Genomic DNA, 24,264 nt, shown 5'->3' on the forward strand with positions numbered 1-24,264 from the left:
GCGCAATCAGAGTAAAATCTAATCCCATAACTGCTGGGTGCGTGACTCACAGACTGGCGAACACTTATACCACAGAAGTCCACCCACTGGAGTGAAGGTTCTGAGCCCCACGTCAGGCTTCCCAACCTGGGGGTCCGGCAACAGGAGGAGGAATTCCTAGAGAATCAGACTTTGAAGCCTAGTGGGAATTGATTGCAGGACTTCGACAGGACTGGGGGAAACAGAGACCCCACTCTAGGAGGGCACACACAAAGTAGTGTGCGCATCGGGACCCAGGGGAAGGAGCAGTGACCCTGGGGGAGACTGAACCAGACCTACCTGCTGGTGTTGGGGGGTCTCCTGCAGAGGCGGGGGGTGGCTCTGTTTCACTGTGGGGACAAGGACTCTGGCAGCGGAGGTTCTGGGAGGTGCTCCTTGGCGTGAGCCCTCCCAGAGTCTGCCATTAACCCCACCAAAGAGCCCAGGTAGGCTCCAGTGTTGGGTTGCCTCAGGCAAAACAACCAACAGGGAGGGAACCCAGCCCCACCCATCAACAGTCAAGTGGATTAAAGTTTTACTGAGCTCTGACCGCCACAGCAACAGTCAGCTCTACCCACCACCAGAGCCTCCCATCAAGCCTCTTAGATAGCCTCAACCACCAGAGGGCAGACAACAGAAGCAAGAAAAACTATAATCCTGCAGCCTGTGGACCAAAAACCACAGTTACAGAAAGATAGAGAAGATGAAAAGGCAGAGGGCTATGTACCAGATGAAGGAACAAGAAAAAACCCCAGAAAAACAACTAAATGAAGTGGAGATAGACATCCTTCCAGAAAAAGAATTCAGAATAATGATAGTGAAGATGATCCAGGACCTCGGAATAAGAATGGAGGCAAAGATTGAGAAGATGCAAGAAATGATTAACAAAGACCTAGAAGAATTAAAGAACAAACAGAGATGAACAATACAATAACTGAAATGAAAAGTACACTGGAAGGAATCAATAGCAGAATAACTGAGGCAGAAGAACGGATAAGTGACCTGGAAGACAGAATGGTGGAATTCACTGCTGCGGAACAGACTAAAGAAAAAAGAATGAAAAGAAATGAAGACAGCCTAAGAGACCTCTGGGACAACATTAAACGCAACAACATTCGCATTATAGGGGTCCCAGAAGGTGAAGAGAGAGAGAAAGGACCAGAGAAAATATTTGAAGAGATTATAGTCAAAAACTTCCCTAACAAGGGAAAGGAAATAGCCACCCAAGTCCAGGAAGCGCAGAGAGTCCCATACAGGATAAACCCAAGGAGAAACACGCCGAGACACATAGTAATCAAAGTGGCAAAAATTAAAGACAAAGAAAAATTATTGAAAGCAGCAAGGGAAAAACGACAAATAACATACAAGGGAACTCCCATAAGGTTAACAGCTGATTTCTCAGCAGAAACTCTACAAGCCAGAAGGGAGTGGCATGATATATTTAAAGTGATGAAAGGGAAGAACTTACAACCCAGATTACTCTACCCGGCAAGGATCTCATTTAGATTTGATGGAGAAATCAAAAGCTTTACAGACAAGCAAAAGCTAAGAGAATTCAGCACCACCAAACCAGCTCTACAACAAATGCTAAAGGAACTTCTCTAAGTGGGAAACACAAGAGAAGAAAAGGACCTACAAAAACAAACCCAAAACAATTAAGAAAACGGTCATAGGAACATACATATCGATAATTACCTTAAACGTGAATGGATTAAATGCCCCAACCAAAAGACATAGACTGGCTGAATGGATACAAAAACAAGACCCATATATATGCTGTCTACAAGAGACCCACTTTAGACCTAGGGACACATACAGACTGAAAGTGAGGGGATGGAAAAAGATATTCCATGCAAATGGAAATCAAAAGAAAGCTGGAGTAGCTATACTCATATCAGATAAAATGGACTTTAAAATAAAGAATGTTACAAGAGACAAGGAAGGACACTACATAATGATCAAGGGATCAATCCAAGAAGAAGATATAACAATTATAAATATATATGCACCCAACATAGGAGCACCTCAATACATAAGGCAACTGCTAACAGCTATAAAAGAGGAAATTGACAGTAACACAATCATAGTGGGGGACTTTAACACCTCACTTACACCAATGGACAGATCATCCAAAATGAAAATAAATAAGGAAACAGAAGCTTTAAATGACACAGTAGACCAGATAGATTTAATTGATATATATAGGACATTCCATCCAAAAACAGCAGATTACACGTTCTTCTCAAGTGCGCACGGAACATTCTCCAGGATAGATCACATCTTGGGTCACAAATCAAGCCTCAGTAAATTTAAGAAAATTGAAATTATATCAAGCATCTTTTCTGACCACAGCGCTATGAGATTAGAAATGAATTACAGGGAAAAAAACGTAAAAAAGACAAACACATGGAGGCTAAACAATACGTTACTAAATAACCAGGAGATCACTGAAGAAATCAAAGAGGAAATAAAAAAATACCTAGAGACAAATGACAATGAAAACACGACGACCCAAAACCTATGGGATGCAGCTAAAGCAGTTCTAAGATGGAAGTTTATAGCTATACAAGCCTACCTCAAGAAACAAGAAAAATCACAAGTAAACAATCTAACCTTACACCTAAAGAAACTAGAGAAAGAAGAACAAACAAAACCCAAAGTTAGCAGAAGGAAAGAAATCATAAAGATCAGAGCAGAAATAAATGAAATAGAAACAAAGAAAACAATAGCAAAGATCAATAAAACTAAAAGTTGGTTCTTTGAGAAGATAAACAAAATTGATAAGCCATTAGCCAGACTCATCAAGAAAAAGAGGGAGAGGACTCAAATCAATAAAATCAGAAATGAAAAAGGAGAAGTTACAACAGACACCGCAGAAATACAAAGCATCCTAAGAGACTACTACAAGCAACTTTATGCCAATAAAATGGACAACCTGGAAGAAATGGACAAATTTTTAGAAAGGTATAACCTTCCAAGACTGAACCAGGAAGAAACAGAAAATATGAACAGACCAATCACAAGTAATGAAATTGAAACTGTGATTAAAAATCTTCCAACAAACAGAAGTCCAGGACCAGATGGCTTCACAGGTGAATTCTATCAAACATTTAGAGAAGAGCTAACACCTATCCTTCTCAAACTCTTCCAAAAAATTGCAGACGAAGGAACACTCCCAAACTCATTCTATGAGGCCACCATCACCCTGATACCAAAACCAGACAAAGACACTACAAAAAAAGAAAATTACAGACCAATATCACTGATGAATATAGATGCAAAAATCCTCAACAAAATACTAGCAAACAGAATCCAACAACACATTAAAAGGATCATACACCACGATCAAGTGGGATTTATCCCAGGGATGCAAGGATTCTTCAATATACGCAAATCAATCAATGTGATACACCATATTAACAAATTGAAGAATAAAAACCATATGATCATCTCAATAGATGCAGAAAAAGCTTTTGACAAAATTCAACACCCATTTATGATAAAAACTCTCCAGAAAGTGGGCATAGAGGGAACCTACCTCAACATAATAAAGGCCATATATGACAAACCCACAGCAAACATCATTCTCAATGGTGAAAAACTGAAAGCATTTCCTCTAAGATCAGGAACGAGACAAGGATGTCCACTCTCGCCACTATTATTCAACATAGTTCTGGAAGTCCTAGCCACAGCAATCAGAGAAGAAAAAGAGATAAAAGGAATACAAATTGGAAAAGAAGACGTAAAACTGTCACTGTTTGCGGATGACATGATAGTATACATAGAGAATCCTAAAACTGCCACCAGAAAACTGCTAGAGCTAATTAATGAATATGGTAAAGTTGCAGGATACAAAATTAATGCACAGAAATCTCTTGCATTCCTATACACTAATGATGAAAAATCTGAAAGAGAAATTAAGGAAACACTCCCATTTACCATTGCAACAAAAAGAATAAAATACCTAGGAATAAACCTACCTAGGGAGACAAGAGACCTGTATGCAGAAAACTATAAGACACTGATGAAAGAAATTAAAGATGATACCAACAGATGGAGAGATATACCATGTTCTTGGATTGGAAGAATCAACATTGTGAAAATGAGTATACTACCCAAAGCAATCTACAGATTCAATGCAATCCCTATCAAATTACCAATGGAATTTTTTACGGAGCTAGAACAAATCATCTTAAAATTTGTATGGAGACACAAAAGACCCCGAATAGCCAAAGCAGTCTTGAGGCAAAAAAATGGAGCTGGAGGAATCAGACTCCCTGACTTCAGACTATACTACAAAGCTACAGTAATCAAGACAATATGGTACTGGCACAAAAACAGAAACAGAGATCAATGGAACAAGATAGAAAGCCCAGAGATTAACCCACGCACCTATGGTCAACTAATCTATGACAAAGGAGGCAAAGATATACAATGGAGAAAAGACAGTCTCTTCAATAAGTGGTGCTGGGAAAACTGGACAGCTACATGTAAAAGAATGAAATTAGAATACTCCCTAACACCATACACAAAAATAAACTCAAAATGGATTAGAGACCTAAATATAAGACCGGACACTATAAAACTCTTAGAGGAAAACATAGGAAGAACACTCTTTGACATAAATCACAGCAAGATCTTTTTTGATCCACCTCCTAGAGTAATGGAAATAAAAACAAAAATAAACAAATGGGACCTAATGAAACTTCAAAGCTTTTGCACAGCAAAGGAAACATAAACAAGACGAAAAGACAACCCTCAGAATGGGAGAAAATATTTGCAAACGAATCAACGGACAAAGGATTAATCTCCAAAATATATAAACAGCTCATTCAGCTCAATATTAAAGAAACAAACACCCCAATCCAAAAATGGGCAGAAGACCTAAATAGACATTTCTCCAAAGAAGACATACAGACGGCCACGAAGCACATGAAAAGATGCTCAACATCACTAATTATTAGAGAAATGCAAATCAAAACTACAATGAGGTATCACCTCACTCCTGTTAGAATGGGCATCATCAGAAAATCTACAAACAACAAATGCTGGAGAGGGTGTGGAGAAAAGGGAACCCTCTTGCACTGTTGGTGGGAATGTAAATTGATACAGCCACAATGGAGAACAATATGGAGGTTCCTTAAAAAACTAAAAATAGAATTACCATATGACCCAGCAATCCCACTACTGGGCATATACCCAGAGAAAACCGTAATTCAAAAAGACACATGCACCCGAATGTTCATTGCAGCACTATTACAATAGCCAGGTCATGGAAGCAACCTAAATGCCCATCAACAGACGAATGGATAAAGAAGTTGTGGTACATATATACAATGGAATATTACTCAGCCATAAAAAGGAACGAAATTGAGTCATTTGTTGAGAAGTGGATGGATCTAGAGACTGTCATACAGAGTGAAGTAAGTCAGAAAGAGAAAAACAAATATCGTATATTAATGCATGTATGTGGAACCTAGAAAAATGGTACAGATGAGCCGGTTTGCAGGGCAGAAGTTGAGACACAGATGTAGAGAATGGACATATGGACACCAAGGGGGGAAAACTGCGGTGGGGTGGGGATGGTGGTGTGCTGAATTGGGCGATTGGGATTGACATGTATACACTGATGTGTATAAAATTGATGCCTAATAAGAACCTGCAGTATAAAAAAACAAACAAACAAAACAACTAATACTAAACTTTCATTGGGTTATTTGTATGGAAATATGTTAATATAAATGTTTAAGACATTACATGAAATTTCTAAAAATCTTATATTTGTATTTGTATGGAAATATGTATGGAAATCTGTTAATATAAATGTTTCAGACATTATATGAAATTTCTAAAAATCTTATATTTGTATTTGTATGGAAATATGTATGGAAATATGTTAATATAAATGTTTCAGACATTACATGAAATTTCTAAAAATCTTATATGTTCTGGTATAATGTTATACGTAATAATCCTAGTTATTACTTTAAAATGTATATCTCAGAAATAACTAAAAAAAAAAAAAAAAAAAAAAAGAAGGGGAAAAGACAAGTACAAACTGGGAGAAAACACACATAGCTGATAAAGACTGATATCCAGAATATATAAAGAAATCCTACAAATGAATGAGAGAAGGAAATCTAATAGAAAAATAGGCAGAAGACATACACTTGTCACAGAAGTGGAAATATGGCTTAAGGGTGTTTAGTCTCAATAATAATCAGAAAAGTACCAAATTTAGACCACAATGAAATTCAATTTAATGCTACTAGCTTTGCAGTAATTAATTTTTACCTTTCTTCCCACCCACCTACCTCAGACGTGTATACCTTCAACTTTAATGCACTGAACTTCTTAAAATTCTGTTATTACATCATTTTCTTTTATTGTCTGGTTGCCAGTGTACAGTGCTTTGTTGTTATTGCCGCCTAGAATGCTCCTTCTTCCCTTAGTGCAGTGGTTCTTTAAGTGTGGTCCCCAGACCAGCATCAAGCATCACCAATGTATTTGTTAGAAATGCCCCACCACTGAACTGTCTTTTCAAGGATGTTTGTATAGTGAATAACTGTAAGTTAGAGACAGTATTTCACTCTAGAGCAGAGGGCAGGTTTCCTTGCAGCCCCATTAAAAAAGGTTGGGATCTCCTGAGCTCAGGGTTCCTTTCCTATAATGCAACCCACTGTGTGTACACAGTGTTACCTGGCTTTTGTCTCATCACCCGACGGAACTGCCCTTGGGGAACTGCTGGAAGAAAATGATGATACTCTTATTACTGTGAGTAGAAAGCTGTCCCTTGTCTCTAATCCAAGAGTCTTATGTCTTTTGTTATACCCATGAAACTCTGGCAGGCTAACTTTTTAGTTTGCAAGTAGGATAAAATTTCAGACCTTTCATAGTCCTTGACACACGTCTTTCTTCTTTAAGTTAATGCCCTGAAATGGGAACCATTGCTTTTAATAATTCTTAGTAGGAAGCATAATATTGAATGAGCTTAATGTATAACAAGACATATATTTTTTCAGTGTCAATTTTTTTTTTTTTGGCTGTGTTGCGTTTTCGTTACTGTGTGCGGGCTTCCTCTAGTTGCGGCAAGTGGGGGCTACTCTTTGTTGCGGTGCACAGGCTTCTCATTGCAGTGGCTTCTCTTGTGGAGCACGGGCTCTAGGCACGCGGGCTTCAGTAGTTGTGGCGCACGGGCTCAGTAGTTGCAGTGTGTGGGCTCTAGGGCATTCAGGCTTCAGTAGTTGTGGTGCACGGGCTCTAGAGTGCAGCCTCAGTAGTTGTGGTGCACAGGCTTAGTTGCTCCGTGGTATGTGGGATCTTCCCAGACCAGGGATCAAACCTGTGTCCCCAGCATTGGCAGGCAGATTCTTAACCACTGTGACACAAGGGAAGTCCCAATTTTTTTAAAAAATGTATTTATTTATTTATTTGGCTGTGCCAGGTCTTAGTTGAGGCACACGGGATCTTCGTTACCACATGCGGAATCTTCATTGCCGCATGTGGGCTCTTTAGTTGTGGCATGCAGGCTCTTAGTTGCGGCATGCAGGATCTAGTTCCCAGACCAGGGATGGGACCCAGGCCCCCTGCATTGCGAGTGTGGAGTCTTAACCACTGGACCACCAGGGAAGTCCCATCAGTGTCAAATTTTGACTTTCAAGTATTCTTTAGAATGTCTCCATTACCCTAATTTTATTTCTTTCTGTAATTTACTCATTCATCAAGCAAACATTTCTATGTGTTCTTTTTGTTCTTATTTTTCTCAGATTGTTGGCACCACTAGAAGCTGGCTTGATACAGAGAGATGGCTGAAAGTGATGGAAAAGAAAAAATTAAATGGACAACCACCATTATTATTAGCTCATCTCTTAAGGTAAAAGAGGTATTTGGGCCATTGATCTTGAATTTAAAATTAAAAGCAATAGAACAATATTTTTAAATATCTTTAGCTTGATTATCCAAAGTTGTGTGAATCAGCAAGTACATAATCTAAAATGTATTTTAAAGATAAATTATGAATGTCCCTGCATCCATTTTCCTACTTCTCTAAATATTTGAAGGTTGGAAATTTTCTAAGTTCCTTTTTTTTTTTTTCTCACTAAGCCTATTCTAATAGAGATGTTAAATGATTACAGAAACAATGCATATGCTCATATATATTACTTAAGGTTTTTTGGAAGGTAAACAACAGAAACTGATCTGTCTAGACTTAGTGGCCTTGGGAGGAGGCTGTCTCCCTACAGTTTGGATGGGGAGGGAATGGGAGTTGAATGCCTGAGGGCAGTTGGTCACTCCACAACTGTTTTTAACTCCTCAGCCAACAGGATTTCTCCATTGCCCTGATGTTTATCTTATGGCCACCACCTAATGTCTAGAATGAAGGGGCAAGAAATGATTATTCCATGGTAAATAAGAGAGAGGCTAGAATAAGACTCTGAATACGATTTTTTTTATTCACCCTATCCATTCACTGCTGCCTCAAGCTGCACTTTGCTCTGTTGGCTTTAGCCATCTAGCACCATACCACATACCCATTTAAGACAGCCTCAAGGTTCATTGGAATTTTTCATGCTTCTTTTTGTTAGGTTTCTGGAATCCATATTTCTCTCTTGTTTCTTTAGCTTTTCCAGACTGATTTTGAGAGCGGGAGACAGCAACCCATGCTAATGTGCTTGTTTTGTGCTTTCTATTTGTCCCACCTTTTCTTTTTTTTTTTTTTTTTTAAATTTATTTATTTATTTATTTATGGCTGTGTTGGGTCTTCGTTTCTGTGCGAGGGCTTTCTCTAGTTGCGGCAAGCGGGGGCCACTCTTCATCGCGGTGCGCGGGCCTCTTCACTATCGCGGCCTCTCCTGTTGCGGAGCACAGGCTCCAGACGCGCAGGCTCAGCAGTTGTGGCTCACGGGCCCAGTTGCTCCGCGGCATGTGGGATCTTCCCAGACCAGGGTTCGAACCCGCGTCCCCTGCGTTGGCAGGCAGACTCTCAACCACTGCACCACCAGGGAAGCCCCCTTTTCTTTTTTTTATTATTTATTTGTTTGTTTATTTATTTGGCTGTGTCGGGTCTTAGTTGCGGCATGCGGGATCTTTCACTGTGTTGTGCAGGCTCTTCGTTGTGGCACGCGGGCTTCTTTCTAGTTGTGGCGCGTGGGCCCCAGAGCGTGCAGGCTCAGTAGTTGTGGTGTGCAAGGCTCTAGAGCACACAGGTTTAGTTGCCCTGCGGCATGTGGGATTTTAGTTCCCCAGCCAGGGATCGAACCTGTGTCCCCTGCATTGAAAGGCGGATTCTTAACCACTGGACCACCAGGGAAGTCCCACGTCCCACCTCTTCTCTGTTTCTTTTTTCTCTTCTTTTTTGCCTCCTTTTGTATTGATTGGTAATTTTTTCTCATTTTTTTTCTTAACTAGCTTTGAAAGTTATATGCTCTATTTCTGTTTTTTAACAGTTACCCTAGAAAATTTAACATGTATACTTAGCCCCACAAAATCCAAAGTAAATGACAAATCTTAGAACACTAACTCCAATCACCCTTTTCTGTATTATATTTTGTTATCATATACAGTTTAATTCTATCAATTTTTTAACTCAACAAAGTGCTATTATTTTCTAAAGTTAGCGTTTGTTTAGATTTACTCATGTCTTTGTTACTTTCTTTGCTCTTCTTTTCTTCTTTTGGCTCAGACCTTCCATTTTGGATCATTTTCTTTTTTATCTGAAGAATATAATTTAGAAACTACCTAAATGAGGATCCTCTCAGTTTTTGTTAGTATCAAAATACAGTTGACCCTTGAACAACATGGGGTTATAGGCAGTGACGCCCTCACAGTCAAAAATTCACGTTTAACTTTACATTTGGCCCACTGTATCAGCAGTTCTGCATGCGAGGATTCAACCAACCTCAGATTGTATAGTACATGTATTTATAGAAAAAAATCCACATAGAAGTGGATCAACACAGTTCAAACCTGTGTTGTACAAGGATCAGCTATATTTTTGTCTTCCCCTTGATCTTGAAAGATGTTTTAAAAATCAATTTAATTGAAGTATAACTTACATACAATAAAATACACACATTTTAAATGTACAGCTTAATGAATTTTGACAAATGTGTATACCTGTGTAACCATCACCCCAATCAAAATATATAGAACATTTTCATCACTCCAGAAAGTTCCTTCATGCCCTTTTGTAGTCAGTCCTTTTCCAGTTCCCCACCTCAAGCAACCTTTGATCTGATTTATCACTATAATTAGTTTTGCCTGTTGTAGAACTTCATATAAATGGAATGATACAGTTTGTACTCTTGTGTCTGGCTTCTTGCATTAAGCATAATGCTTTTGAGATTCATCCATGTTGTTACATATTACAATAATTTGTTATCTTTTCTTTGCTGAGTAGTAGTGTGTTGTATGAGTGTATGCCAGTGTATCTATTCACTAATAGATAGATATTTGGGTTGTTTCCAGTTTTTGGCTATTATGAATTAAGCTGCTCTGAACATTCATATATGTCTCTGTTAAGACGCGTTTGAATTTCTCTTATAAATACCTAATAATGGAATTGCTGGGTCGTATGATGAGTGTATGTTTACAAGAGACTACAAACTGTTTTTCGAAGTTCACTACAAATGACCACTGAATCCATTTAACTATATAGCTAAACTAAAACTAAATGCAGGGATTATGGTTTTATATTCCCATCAGCAATGTGTAAGAGTTCAAGTTGCTCCAAACTGAAAGATATTTTCCACTAGAGTTACAGTTATTTTCCCTCAGTGTACTGAAAATATCTTCACTGGATTCTGGCTTCTATTGTTTTTTGTTTTTTCTTTTGTTTTGTTTTAATTTTTATTTTTTTTAATATCTTTATTGGAGTATAATTGCTTTACATTGTTGTGTTAGTTGCTGCTATATAACAAAGTGAATCAGCTATACATATACATATATCCCCATATCCCTTCCCTCTTGCCTCTCCCTCCCACTGTCCCTATCCCACCCCTCTAGGTGGTCACAAATCACCGAGCTGATCTCCCTGTGCTATGCGGCTGCTTCCCACTAGCTATCTATTTGACATTTGGTAGTGTATATACGTCAGTGCCAATCTCTCACTTCATCTCAGCTTCCCCTTCCCCATGTCCTCAAATCCATTCTCTATGTCTATGTCTTTATTCCTGTCCTGCCCCTAGGTTCTTCAGAACCTTTTTTTTTTTTTTTTAGATTCCATACATATGTGTTAGCATACAGTATTTGTTTTTCTCTTTCTGACTTACTGCACTCTGTATGACAGACTCTAGGTCCATCCACCTCACTACAAATAACTCAAGTTCGTTTCTTTTTATGGCTGAATAATATTCCATTGCATATATGTGCCACATCTTCTTTATCCATTCATCTGTCGATGGACACTTAGGTTGCTTCCATGTCCTGGCTGTTGTAAATAGAGCTGCAATGAACATTGTGGTACGTGACTCTTTTTGAATTGTGGTTTTTTCAGGGTATATGCCCAGTATGGGGTTTCTGGGTTATATGGTAGTTCTATTTTTAGTTTTTTAAGGAACCTCCATACTGTTCTCCATAGTGGCTGCATCAATTTACATTCCCACCAACAGTGCAAGAGGGTTCCCTTTTCTCCACACCCTCTCCAGCATTTATTGTTTGTAGATTTTTTGATTATGGCCGTTCTGACTGGTGTGAGGTGATACCTCATTGTAGTTTTGAGTTGCATTTGTCTAATGATTAGTGACGTTGAGCATCCTTTCATGTGTTTGTTGGCAATCTGTATATCTTCTCTGGAGAAATGTCTGTTTAGGTTTTCTGCCCATTTTTGGATTGGGTTTTTTTGTTTTTTTGATATTGAGCTGCATGAGCTGCTTGTATATTTCAGAGATTAATCCTTTGTCAGTTGCTTCATTTGCAAATAATTTCTCCCATTCTGAGGGTTGTCTTTTCGTCTTGTTTATGCTTTCCTTTGCTGTGCAAAAGCTTTTAAGTTTCATTAGGTCCCATTTGTTTATTTTTGTTTTTATTTCCATTACTCTAGGAGATGGATCAAAAAAGATCTTGCTGTGATTTATGTCAAAGAGTGTTCTTCCTATGTTTTCCTCTAAGAGTTTTATAGTGTCCGGTCTTACATTTAGGTCTCAAATCCATTTTGAGTTTATTTTTGTGTATGGTGTTAGGGAGTGTTCTAATTTCGTTCTTTTACATGTAGCTGTCCAGTTTTCCCAGCACCACTTATTGAAGAGACTGTCTTTTCTCCATTGTATATCTTTGCCTCCTTTATCAAAGATAAGGTGAGCATAGGTGCTTGGTTTATCTCTGGGCTTTCTATCCTGTTCCATTGATGTATATTTCTGTTTTTGTGCCAGTACCATACTGTCTTGATTACTGTAGCTTTGTAGTATTAGTCTGAAGTCAGGTAGCCTGATTCCTCCAGCTCCATTTTTCTTTCTCAAGATTGCTCTGGCTATTCGGGGTCTTTTGTGTTTCCATAAAAATTGTGAAATTTTTTGTTCTACTTCTGTGAAAAATGCCATTGGTAGTTTGATAGGGATTGCATTGAATCTGTAGATTGCTTGGGGTAGTATAGTCATTTTCACAATGTTGATTCTTCCAGTCCAAGACCATGGTTTGTTTGTATGATCTTTAATTTCTTTCACCAGTGTCTTATAGTTTTCTGCATACATGTCTTTTGTCTCCTTAGGTAGGTTTATTCCTAGGTATTTTATTCTTTTTGTTGCAGTGGGAAATGGGAGTGTTTCCTTAATTTCTCTTTCAGATTTTTCATCATTAGTGTATAGGAATGCAAGAGATTTCTGTGCATTAATTTTGTATCCTGCTACTTTACCAAATTCATTGATTAGCTCCAGTAGTTTTCTGGTAGCATCTTTAGGATTCTCTATGTATAGTATCATGTCATCTGCAAACAGTGACAGTTTTACTTCTTCTTTTCCGATTTGGATTCCTTTTATTTCTTTTTCTTCTCTGACTGCTGTGGCTAAAACTTCCAAAACTATGTTGAATAATAGTGGTGAGAGTGGTCAGCCTTGTCTTGTTCCTGATCTTAGTGGAAATGGTTTCAGGTTTTCACCACTGAGAATGATGTTGGCTGTGGGTTTGTCATATATGGCCTTTATTCTGTTGCGGTAAGTTCCCTCTATGCCTATTTTCTGGAGGGTTTTTATCATAAATGGATGTTGAATTTTGTCAAAAGCTTTTTCTGCATGTATTGAGATGATCATACGGTTTTTATCCTTCAATTTGTTAATATGGTGTATCACGTTGATTGATTTGCATATATTGAAGAATCCTTGCATTCCTGGGATAAACCCCACTTGATCATGGTGTATGATCCTTTAATGTGCTGTTGGATTCTGTTTGCTAGTATTTTGTTGAGGATTTTGCATCTGTGTTCATCAGTGATATTGGCCTGTAGTTTTCTTTCTTTGTGACATCTTTGTCTGGTTTTGGTATCAGAGTGATGGTGGCCTCGTAGAATGAGTTTGGGAGTGTTCCTCCCTCTGCTATATTTTGGAAGAGTTTGAGAAGGTTAGGTGTTAACTCTTCTCTAAATGTTTGATAGAATTCGCCTGAGAATTCATCAGGTACTGGGCTTTTCTTTGCTGGAAGATTTTTAATCACAGTCTCAATTTCAGTGCTTGTGATTGGTCTGTTTATATTTTCTCTTTCTTCCTGGTTCAGTCTTGGAAGGTTGTGCTTTTCTAAGAATTTGTCCATTTCTTCTAGGTTGTCCATTTTATTGGCATATAGTTGCTTGTAGTAATGTCTCATGATCCTTTGTATTTCTGCAGTGTCAGTTGTTACTTCTTTTTCATTTCTAATTCTATTTGAGTCTATTTGAGTCTTCTCCCTTTTTTTCTTGATGAGTCTGGCTAATGGTTTATCAATTTTGTTTATCTTTTCAAAGAACCAGTTTTTAGTTTTATTGATCTTTGCTAGAGTTTCCTTCATTTCTTTTTCATCTATTTCTGATCTGATCTTTATGATTGCTTTCCTTCTGCTAACTTTGGGGGGTTTTTTGTTCTTCTTTCTCTAATTGCTTTAGGTGTAAGGTTATGTTGTTTATTTGAGATGTTTCTTGTTTCTTAAGGTAGGATTGTGTTGCTATAATCTTCCCTCTTAGAACTGCTTTTGCTGCATCCCATAGGTTTTGGGTCGTCGTGTTTTCATTGTCATTTGTTTCAAGGTACTTTTCGATTTCCTCTTTGATTTCTTCAGTGATCTCTTGGTTATTAAGTAGTGTATTGTTTAGCCTCCATGTATTTGTGGTTTTTAGAGATTTTTTCCTGTAATGATACCTAGTCTCATAGCGTAGTGGTCGGAAAAGATACTTGATATGTTTTCAATTTTCTTAAATTTACCAAGGCTTGATTTGTGGCCCAAGATATGATCTATCCTGGAGAATGTTCCATGAGCACTGGAGCAGAAAGTGTATTCTGTTGTTTTTGGATGGAATGCCCTATAAATATCAATTAGGTCCATCTTGTTTAATGTATCCTTTAAAGCTTCTGTTTCCTTATTTATTTTCATTTTGGATGATCTGTCCATTGGTGAAAGTGGGGTGTTAAAGTCCCCTACTATGATTGTGTTGCTGTCGATTTCCCCTTTTATGGCTGTTAGTATTTGCCTTATGTACTGAGGTGCTCCTATGTTGGGTGCATAAATATTTACAATTGTTATACCTTCCTCTTGGATCGATCCCTTGATCATTATATAGTGTCCTTCTCTGTCTCTTGTAATAGTCTTTATTTTAAAGTCTATTTTGTCTGATATGAGAATTGCTACTCCAGCTTTCTTTTGATTTCCATTTGCATGGAATATCTTTTACCATCCCCTCACTTTCAGTCTGTATGTGTCCCTAGGTCTGAAGTGTGTCTCTTGTACACAGCATATATACAGGTTTTGTTTTTGTATCCATTCAGCCAGTCTATGTCTTTTGGTTGGAGCATTTAATCCATTTACATTTAAGGTAATTATCGATATGTATGTTCCTATTACCATTTTCTTAATTGTTTTGGGTTTGTTATTATAGGTCTTTTCCTTCTCTTGTGTTTCCTGCCTAGAGAAGTTCCTGTAGCATTTGTTATAAAGCTGATTTGGTGGTGCTGAATTCTCTTAGCTTTTGCTTGTCTGTAAAGTTTTTAATTTCTCCATCAAATCTGAATGAGATCCTTGCTGGGTAGATTAATCTTGGTTGTAAGTTCTTCCCTTTCATCACTTTCAATATGTCCTGCCACTCCCTTCTGGCTGGCAGAGTTTCTGCTGAAAGCTCAGCTGTTAACCTTGTGGGGCTTCCCTTGTATATTATTTGTTGTTTTTCCCTTGCTGATTTTAATATTTTTTCTTTGTATTTAATTTTTGACAGTTTGATTAATATGTGTCTTGGCGTGTTTCTCCTTGGATTATCCTGTATGGGACTCTCTGCACTTCCTGGACTTGATTGACTATTTCCTTTCCCATATTAGGGGAGTTTTCAACTATAATTCCTTGAAATATTTTCTCAGTCCCTTACTTTTTCTCTTCTTCTTCTGGGACCCCTATAATTCGAATGTTGTTATGTTTAATGTTGTCCCAGAAGTCTCTGAGACTGTCCTCAATTCTTTTCATTCTTTTTTCTTTATTCTGCTCTGCAGTAGTTATTTCCACTATTTTATCTTCCAGGAAACTTATCCATTCTTCTTCCTCAGTTATTCTGCTATTGCTTCCTTCTAGAGAATTTTTAATTTCATTTATTGTGCTGTTTATCATAGTTTGTTTGCTCTTCAGTCCTCTGTGTCCTTGTTGAACATTTCTTGTATTTTCTCCATTCTATTTCCAAGATTTTGGATCATCTCTACTATCATTACTCTGAATTCTTTGTCAGGTAGACTGCCTATTTCCTCTTCATTTTTTTGGTCTGGTGGGTTTTTACCTTGATCCTTCATCTGCTCCGTGTTTCTCTGTCTTTTCATTTTGCTTAACTTACTGTGCTTGGGGTCTCCTTTTCGCAGGCTGCACGTTCGTAATCCGCATTGTTTTTGGTGTCTGCCCCCAGTGGGTAAGGTTGGTTCAGTGGGTTGTGTAGCCTTCCTGGTGCAGGGGACTAGTGCCTGTGTTCTGGAGGATGAGGCTGGATCTTGTCTTTCTGGTGAGCAGGACCGCATCCGGTGGTGTATTTTGGGGTGTCTGTGACCTTATTATGATTTTAGGCAGCCTCTCTGCTAATGGGTGGGATTGTGTTCCTGTCTTGCTAATTGTTTGGCATAGGGTGTCCAGCACTGTAGCTTGCTGCTCGTTGAGTGGAGCTGGGTCTTAGTGTTTAGATGGAGATCTCTGGGAGAGCTCTTGCCGTTTGATATTACGTGGAGCCAAGAGGTCTCTGGTGGACCAATGTCCTGAAGTTGGCTCTCTCACCTCAGAGGCACAGGCCTGACACCCGGCCGGAGCACCAAGACCCTGTCAGCCACACAGCTCAGAACAAAAGGGAGAAAAAAAGAAGGAAAGAAAGAAAGAAAAATAAAATAAAGTTATTAAAATAAAAATTATTAAAAATTAAAAAATTAAAAAGTAATAGTAAAAAGAAAAATAAATAGAAAGAAGAGAGCAACCAAACCAAAAAAACAAATCCACCGATGATAACAAGCACTAAAAAGTATGCTAAAAAAAACCAAAAACAAAAACAAAAACAAAAAAAACACCGACAGAAAGAACGCTAGGACAAATGGTAAAAGGAAAGCTATACAGACAAAATCACACAAAGAAGCATACACATACACACTCACAAAAAGAGAAAAAGGAAAAATATATATATGTCATTGCCCCCGAAGTCCACCATCTCAGTTTTGGGATGATTCATTGTCTATTCAGGTATTCCACAGATGCAGGGTACATCAAGTTGATTGTGGAGATTTAATCCGCTGCTCCTGAGCCTGCTGAGATATTTCCCTTTCTCTTCTTTGTTCGCACAGCTCCTGGGGTTCAGCTTTGCATTTGGCTCCGCCTCTGTGTGTAGGTCACCTGAGGGCGTCTGTTTTTCGCTCAAACAGGACGGGGTTAAAGGAGCAGCTGATTCGGGGGCTCTGGCTCACTCAGGCCAGGGGGAGGGAGGGGTACGGACTGCAGGGTGAGTCTGCGGTGGCAGAGGCCAGCATGACATTGCACCAGCCTGAGGCGTGCCATGTGTTCTCTGGGGGAAGTTGTCCCTGGATCACGGGACCCTGGCAGTGGCAGGCTGCACAGGCTCCCTGGAGGGGAGGTGTGGCTAGTGACCTGTGCTTGCACACAGGCTTCTTGGTGGCTGCAGCAGCAGCCTTAGCATCTCATGCCTGTCTCTGGTATCTGCGCTGATAGCCGCGGCTCACGCCCATCTTTGGAGCTTGTTTAGGTGGTGTTCTGAATCCCCTCTCCTCGCACACCACGAAACAATTGTCTCTTGCCTCTTAGGCAGCTCCAGACTTTTTCCTGGATTCCCTCCCAGCTAGCTGTGGCACACTAGCACCCTTCAGGATGTGTTCATGCAGCCAACCCTAGTCCTCTCCCTGAGATCTGACCTCCAAAGCCTGAGCCTCGGCTCCCAGCCCCCGCCCGCCCCAGCGGGTGAGCAGACAAGCCTCTCAGCCTGGTGAGTGCTGGTTGGCAGCGATGCTTTGTGCGGGAATCTTTCCGCTTTGCCCTCCGCACCCCTGTTACTGTGCTCTCCTCCGTGGCTCCGAAGCTTCCCGCCTCTGCCACCTGCAGTCTCCGCAGGCAAAGGGGCTTCCTAGCATGTGGAAACTTTTCCTCCTTCACAGCTCCCCACCACTGGTGCAAGTCCCATCCCTATTCTGTCTTTGTTTTTTCTTTCTTCTTTTGCCCTACCCAGGTACGTGGCAATTTTCTTGCCTTTTGGGAAGTCTGAGGTCTTCTGCCAGTGTTCAGTAGGTGTTCTGTAGGAGTTGTTCCACATGTAGATATATTTCTGATGTATTTGTGGGGAGGAAGGTGATCTCCACATCTCACTCCTCCACCATCTTGAAGGTCTCTCTCAATGTTTCCCAGTCTTATTTGAATAAGGAACATCTTTTAATATCTCATGGGACTAATATTTAATGAAACATAATTTGGAAAATCTAGTCTTAGCTCCTTGTTATTTTGAAAACTTAATGCTTGAACTTACCTATTTTTTTGTAATTCAATACTTGCTAATTTTATCTTTATTATTTTCTTCTACTATTTTCTTTTTACTTCTCTTAGTTGGCTCCTGGACAGGATAGAATTGAAATTCATCAGCGTGGCATACATGGTCCTAATGATCTGCCATCAGTTATTCCTAACACTGTCTCCAAATTAACTGACTCATACACAACTAACACACTTAAAAGAATCATACTTTCAGGTCTGAATGCCTTTGTCTATGTTTTCTTTCTGTCTACCTTCTTCTCACATTTGTCTTCTTTCTTCACTTGTCTGCTTAATAAACTGTTTTCCATTTAAAAGATTTGCCTCAAATTTTATGAAACTTTCCTGACTCTTTCACATCTGGTACATCCTTTTAAATAGTTTCTGGTTCTTTGCCAAAATTCTCAACCTTGCCTTTCATCTCCTTGAACATAGTAAACAGCTATTTTAAAGTATATACATGATAACTTTACTATATGTATCCCCTATGACTCTGCTTCTATTACCTGTTGTTTTTCATAGTTCTCTTTCATGTAATTTTTTTTTGTATGTCTGACTTTTTTAAAAATTTATTTATTTATGGCTGTGTTGGGTCTTCGTTTCTGTGCGAGGGCTTTCTCTAGTTGTGGCAAGTGGGGGCCACTCTTCATCATGGTGCGCGGGCCTCTATCGCAGCCTCTCTTGTTGCAGAGCACAGGCTCCAGATGCGCAAGCTCAGTAATTGTGGCTCATGGACCCAGCTGCTCCGCGGCATGTGGGATCTTCCCAGACCAGGGCTCGAACCCGTGTCCCGTGCATTGGCAGGCAGATTCTCAACCACTGCACCACCAGGGAAGCCCTGTCTGATTATTTTTAACTGTGTGTTGGAATTTGTATTTGAAAAATTGTAGAAATAATTTGAGGCCTAGAATAGTGTTATATTCCTCTAGAGAAACCTTAATTCTGCGAGAGAATTAAACCTATAATGTCCTAAGCAGGGTTGCCAGATAAAATACAGGACACTCAGTTAAATTTGAGTTTCAGATAAACAATGAATTTAGTGTAGCTTCATCCCAAATATTGCACAGGACATACTTATACCAAAAAATTATGTTGTTTATATGAAATTCAAATTTAACTGTATGTTCTATTTTTTTATTTGCTAATCTGGCAACCCAAGCCCTAAGGCTTCTATTTTATGTAATAAAGGAGCTTATCTCCTGTTCATTTAGATGATACTAGTTATGTGAGAATTGAGAAAATAGTCATTCAGATAATTTTCTTTGTTCTGTAGTTGAAATGAGGAGATCTAATTGAGAAGGGTCGCTCTAGGGAGTGCTTCTGCAAGGTACTTGGGAGAACTAGTAATACAGTATCACTTTAATACAATTTTAAGGATTGAAATGGTTTGAAGCTAGGCTGCAGCCCCTGTGAGACATGTTCTACTTTTGTCAAACGCTCTGTTCAGCCTCTCGTTTATCTCTTCCTGAACTTACAGGTGCCCTCAGGAAAAAAAATCACCTAAGTAAGTGCTGATCTCTTATCTTTGAATTTCTGTATAGGTCTTGGTCTTGTAATTTTTCACTATCCTGCTAACTCTCTGATGCATTCAAGCAGATTTTTAAAAATTTCCAGCTTTTCTAGTTGCCTTCAGCAGGAGGGTTGGCCTAAATTACTTAATCTGCCATCACTGGGAGCAATGTGTAACTTTAAAACAGAAGAAAACTCATGCGAAGAGTCTTAATTGAACTCTAGGTCAGGGTCTGTTTGAGTACCATCAAATACTCTTTTTAGAAAGGAAGGGAATCAAGTATTCTATATCTAATTCCGACCTGTGTACTTAAAATATACATGTTCTGAGGCTAAAGTTTATATAAGGGATTTTTATCTACTTGGAGACTAACAAGCTTGAGTTTTAACCAATCCATAAATAGTATAAACCACTTATATTTTAGTGCTTTGGGTAGTATCTAATTACGTGGGTAGAATAGGAAATTAGATGAATTTTGAAACTCTTAGTATTTAAACCAAAAGTCCTACTGCTGTCTTCACGTTTTCTAACTCACCTAAGGCTTAAAACATTTGAAAAGTATACTAAAAGTAACTGTAATGTAAACATGAACTGGAGAATTGGTTGTCTCCTTGTGGTACTCTGTATGGCACTTCATGGTTCTGTCAACCATCTAAGAAACACACCACCATACACCTTCTATTTATACATTAATGCATGTCAGAATCCATCTTCAAGTTGTTTTTCAAAGAGAAGTTTGTGTTTGCTCTTACAGTTTAATTCTTTAATACTGTCCTTATTTTCTTCCCTAAGTAACATAACTAGTACACAACTCATTTCCAAACCACAGTGTGTTTCAAAACTAACTATTTTACTTTTTTTAAAAAATTTTTTATTTATCTATTTATTTATGGCTGTGTTGGGTCTTCGCTTCTGTGCAAGGGCTTCCTCTAGTTGCGGCAAGCGGGGGCCACTCTTCATCGCGGTGCGCAGGCCTCTCACTATCGCGGCCTCTCTTGTTGCAGAGCACAGGCTCCAGATGCGCAGGCTCAGCAATTGTGGCTCACGGGGCCAGTCGCTCTGCGGCATGTGGGATCCTCCCAGACCAGGGCTCGAACCCGTGTCCCCTGCATTGGCAGGCAGATTCCCAACCACTGCGCCACCAGGGAAGCCCTTATATTTTTTAAAGTTTTTTTCTCCATAGAGAGAGCACATTTGGTGTCTCTGATGATCAAATCTTTAAGTGGTATAGTTATAAAAGAAGCTATAAAACTTATTTTAATTTTTTGATTAGCTTTCATTAAACTCTTTAAAACATGTCTTAAGTTTGTATTTCTGAAAATTTTTTTAAGAGTTATGAAGTTGCAACTGCCCTAGAAAATCGAAGCCATAAGGTTCGGTATTCAGATTCAGTGGAAAATGGATCAATTATATTTTCTCTTTCTGGTACAGTATATTTGCTAACTTCCTTGATTTAAGTTTCTTAATAAATATGTAAGTGTAAATTCTAATAATTTGGTAGTTCAGTAACTAAGTAATAAGCTTAAGGTGTTATCTTTTGGGAGAGGTAAATGTATAAAACTTTGTTACTGCTGCAAAAGCAGTACATATGGCCAATTACAAAATATATTCCTTTTTAGATTACAATTGTTGAACTAAAGCTGAACCAGTGGAGTCTGGTAGATGATGGTACAAACTACTTGCTTTGGAACGAAGTTGAAAATAGAACAAAGCCACCCTCCCCAACAATCAACACTTAAAATATTACCCATATTAACAAAGAGGCCAACATCATGATATTGGTCAAAATCCATATACAAAACAATATAGAAGAATGTTTTTCATGATTCTGTACAAGAGTTTGCTGAACATAATATTGATATAAACAAATACTAACTAAAGGAAACAAATGGGGACAAATGTTCCTAAAATCATAAAACTGTACAACTGTGAGTCATGGGCAAAGTACAGGAAGGAATTAGATTAGGATATGAGAAAGCTGGGGACATGGGAAGGAGGCAGCTCCACTTGTGCTTGGAAAATGACAGAAGTGATAAAAAACATGGAGGTGAAGGATTTTATTAGGATGGTTACAAACAGACCTGTACTCTAGCAGAGATTTTGGAAGACAGGCACTTTCAAAAGCTCCTAGAAATAGACCTCCAGGCTGAAACCTCAAATTCATCTTTCCCGGTTGATTAGAGAGCCCTATATGCATTCTCTTATTTAATCCTTTCAACAAACCTATCAAAGAACTATTATTCCAACCTTACAGATGAAGAAATTTAGGTTCAGAGATGTTATATAAATTTTTAGCTCAGGTTGATTCAATTAGTATAATCACACAGTCGCTTTCCTCAGATTGTGTCTTCCCCTCATCTTTTAAAGAGCTAAGTAGATTATTTCCATTATGGACCATTCTTATAGGCCTGATACTGTTTCAGAGATCCTAGATATCTACTTACTGTTTTAATTTATATAATAGTTTATGTCCTGATATAAAAGGTTCTCCAAGAAATAACTAAAGGCTTGCATAAAACGACTTTTCTTTAGTTGATTTCCAGCTTTTAAAAATCATTATAACATGAAAAATTAACATGTAACTAAAATTAGGCATTACTTTCATTGTGGATAGTGCCTTAGAGTAAAAAAAAAAAAAGGTTACTGACCAAGAAAGGGTTTTTCCCTTAAATATTTAGATTATCCTTTTATACAGAACACTTAAAAGAACTACCTAATTATTTTGTCATGTAAGACTTTCATTATGGTAATTTCCATTTGTTATGGGTTTAGGGCCTGGACACTTACAGCTATGTTTTACTTATAGTTATTTTTGTTGATTTTACTGAGTTTACAAAAAAAATTTTTATCAGTATGACGGTGACATTTTATATTATTACACTCACCTTTCCTAGGAGTTGCATTTTTATTGATGGATGCTAAGAAATGCTTTATGTCTGCTGAAGAAACATTTCTAGCCAAAATTGAGAAGTTTATTAACATTCACCGAAATAGTTTTTTGGTTCTGTCTGCTGCCCTGCATGGGCCTGAGGAATGGAAACTGATGTTCAGGATTCAGCAGAGGTATGGGCAACAGCACTACAGACCTATTTTCCTGAAATTATTTTATTTACTCCGGTTCTGAATTATTTTAGGCAAGCGAATTATGTTTTGCCAAAAGGTAAACTTTATAATGTTAACCTGTCATATTTAATAAAATGCAGGCCAAATAGCTAGTCTATGAATCAGGGTGACAAGTTTCAGAGTGCATGCTGATTTATGGGATTCTCCAGCAAGACTAAATCAGAAGTGAACACTTTTTAGTCAATTAAGTTCTGGCTGTAAAGCCATATCAAATCCTCTGTGGAATAAGGCAGGCATGAATGAATAAACAAATGACAAACAGTAAGAGGTTTGTCTCTTCTTTCCACTTAAGATAACAGATGTAAGTCATATGAACTATTTAACTTATGAATTTTTTTTTTCCAGATTCCTGGGTAGTAACCTACGGATACTTCCAGTACACAACACAATAAATGCTATTAATCTTATGTGCACCATAGCTAAGGTAAGTCACCTAAGGAAAATGACATAACGTACATACACAGATACACTTTAAGGTTCTTGACTTCAAAATGCACACCCTCTTCCGTAGAACTGACAAATATTCTACTTCTGTTCCCCTCAGAGAAGTTGCTATTTCCGAACACACGCAACTCTTTCCCAAGCCTGAACTTAGCCTCTCAAGTCTTCTCAATTTACTTCCAGTACCAACTACCAGGATCACTCATTTAGAGCCAAAAGAGCATTTGGCCATATATACACAGTGTTGGCCCTATTGGTTACTTAAATCTTCTTTCAAATTCTAAAGTACAAATATTGGTAGTCATGAACTGTCAGAGTGCATACATACTTTTTTATAACTTCACTGGTTATCCACTTTCTTTTCATACTTATTCTCCTCTGTAAAGTGTGCTCCCAACTCCCATAGGCAGAGTTAGGTGTTCCTTACTCTTATACTTGGAACAGATCCCTGTTGAAGCAATTCTTAATAGTATTCTATTTTTTGGCTTGCATGTCTGAAATCTCTTAAAGACAGAGATCAGGTATTTTTCTATTACTCTAATAACCCATACACAGTACTGACTGATGCTTGTTGAATAAATAATGTTAGGTATTTTATGATGTGACCCTGTAAAAATACCTTATTTCTCAAATAATGTTGCATGTTTATATCTTCTTCCAGATCACCTCCAAACCACACACAGATAGCATCTGCTACAGAATGATAACAACTAAAGCTTACATCATTGAGCAAAGTCCAGTTTGGAAAACACTTCAAAAGATAAAACTGAGTAGTGATACATTTAACCCAAATTAGATTATCAATTATAAATGTTCTTTTGGAAGAATATTAAAATAAAATACATACAATTAAAAATGATTTTATTTTCAGGAGTTCTGTTACTTCCTTTAATAGTGTTCAGAAAAGGGACTTCCCTGGTGGCACAGTGGTTGGGCATCCGTCTGCCAATGCAGGGGACACGGGTTCAATCCCTGGTCCAGGAAGATCCCACATGCCACGGAGCAACTAAGCCCGT

The 24,264-nt window shown here is 38.4% G+C and overlaps 1 protein-coding gene across 1 annotated transcript; it reads left to right on the plus strand.

The window, feature by feature from the left end:
- Positions 1 to 7,802: 7,802 nt before the first annotated feature.
- C3H1orf146 (chromosome 3 C1orf146 homolog) lies at positions 7,803 to 24,044 on the plus strand. Its single transcript, XM_068538069.1, has 5 exons — positions 7,803 to 7,891; positions 21,016 to 21,109; positions 22,579 to 22,747; positions 23,153 to 23,231; positions 23,910 to 24,044. The coding sequence occupies exons 1-5, from the start codon at positions 7,823 to 7,825 to the stop codon at positions 24,042 to 24,044; spliced, it is 546 nt and encodes a 181-aa protein (XP_068394170.1). The 5' UTR covers positions 7,803 to 7,822.
- Positions 24,045 to 24,264: the final 220 nt, after the last annotated feature.

Source organism: Eschrichtius robustus, chromosome 3 (genome assembly GCF_028021215.1).
Source record: "Eschrichtius robustus isolate mEscRob2 chromosome 3, mEscRob2.pri, whole genome shotgun sequence".
Taxonomy (NCBI): Eukaryota; Metazoa; Chordata; class Mammalia; order Artiodactyla; family Eschrichtiidae; genus Eschrichtius; species Eschrichtius robustus.

Bases quoted from the DNA above. Each gene is read 5' to 3' on its own strand.
- C3H1orf146 (XM_068538069.1), top strand. From the start codon at position 7,823: ATGGCTGAAAGTGATGGAAAAGAAAAAATTAAATGGACAACCACCATT. The intron at 22,748-23,152 runs GTATGGGCAACA...TTTTTTTTCCAG, and splicing joins ATGTTCAGGATTCAGCAGAG to ATTCCTGGGTAGTAACCTAC. The intron at 23,232-23,909 runs GTAAGTCACCTA...ATCTTCTTCCAG, and splicing joins TTATGTGCACCATAGCTAAG to ATCACCTCCAAACCACACAC.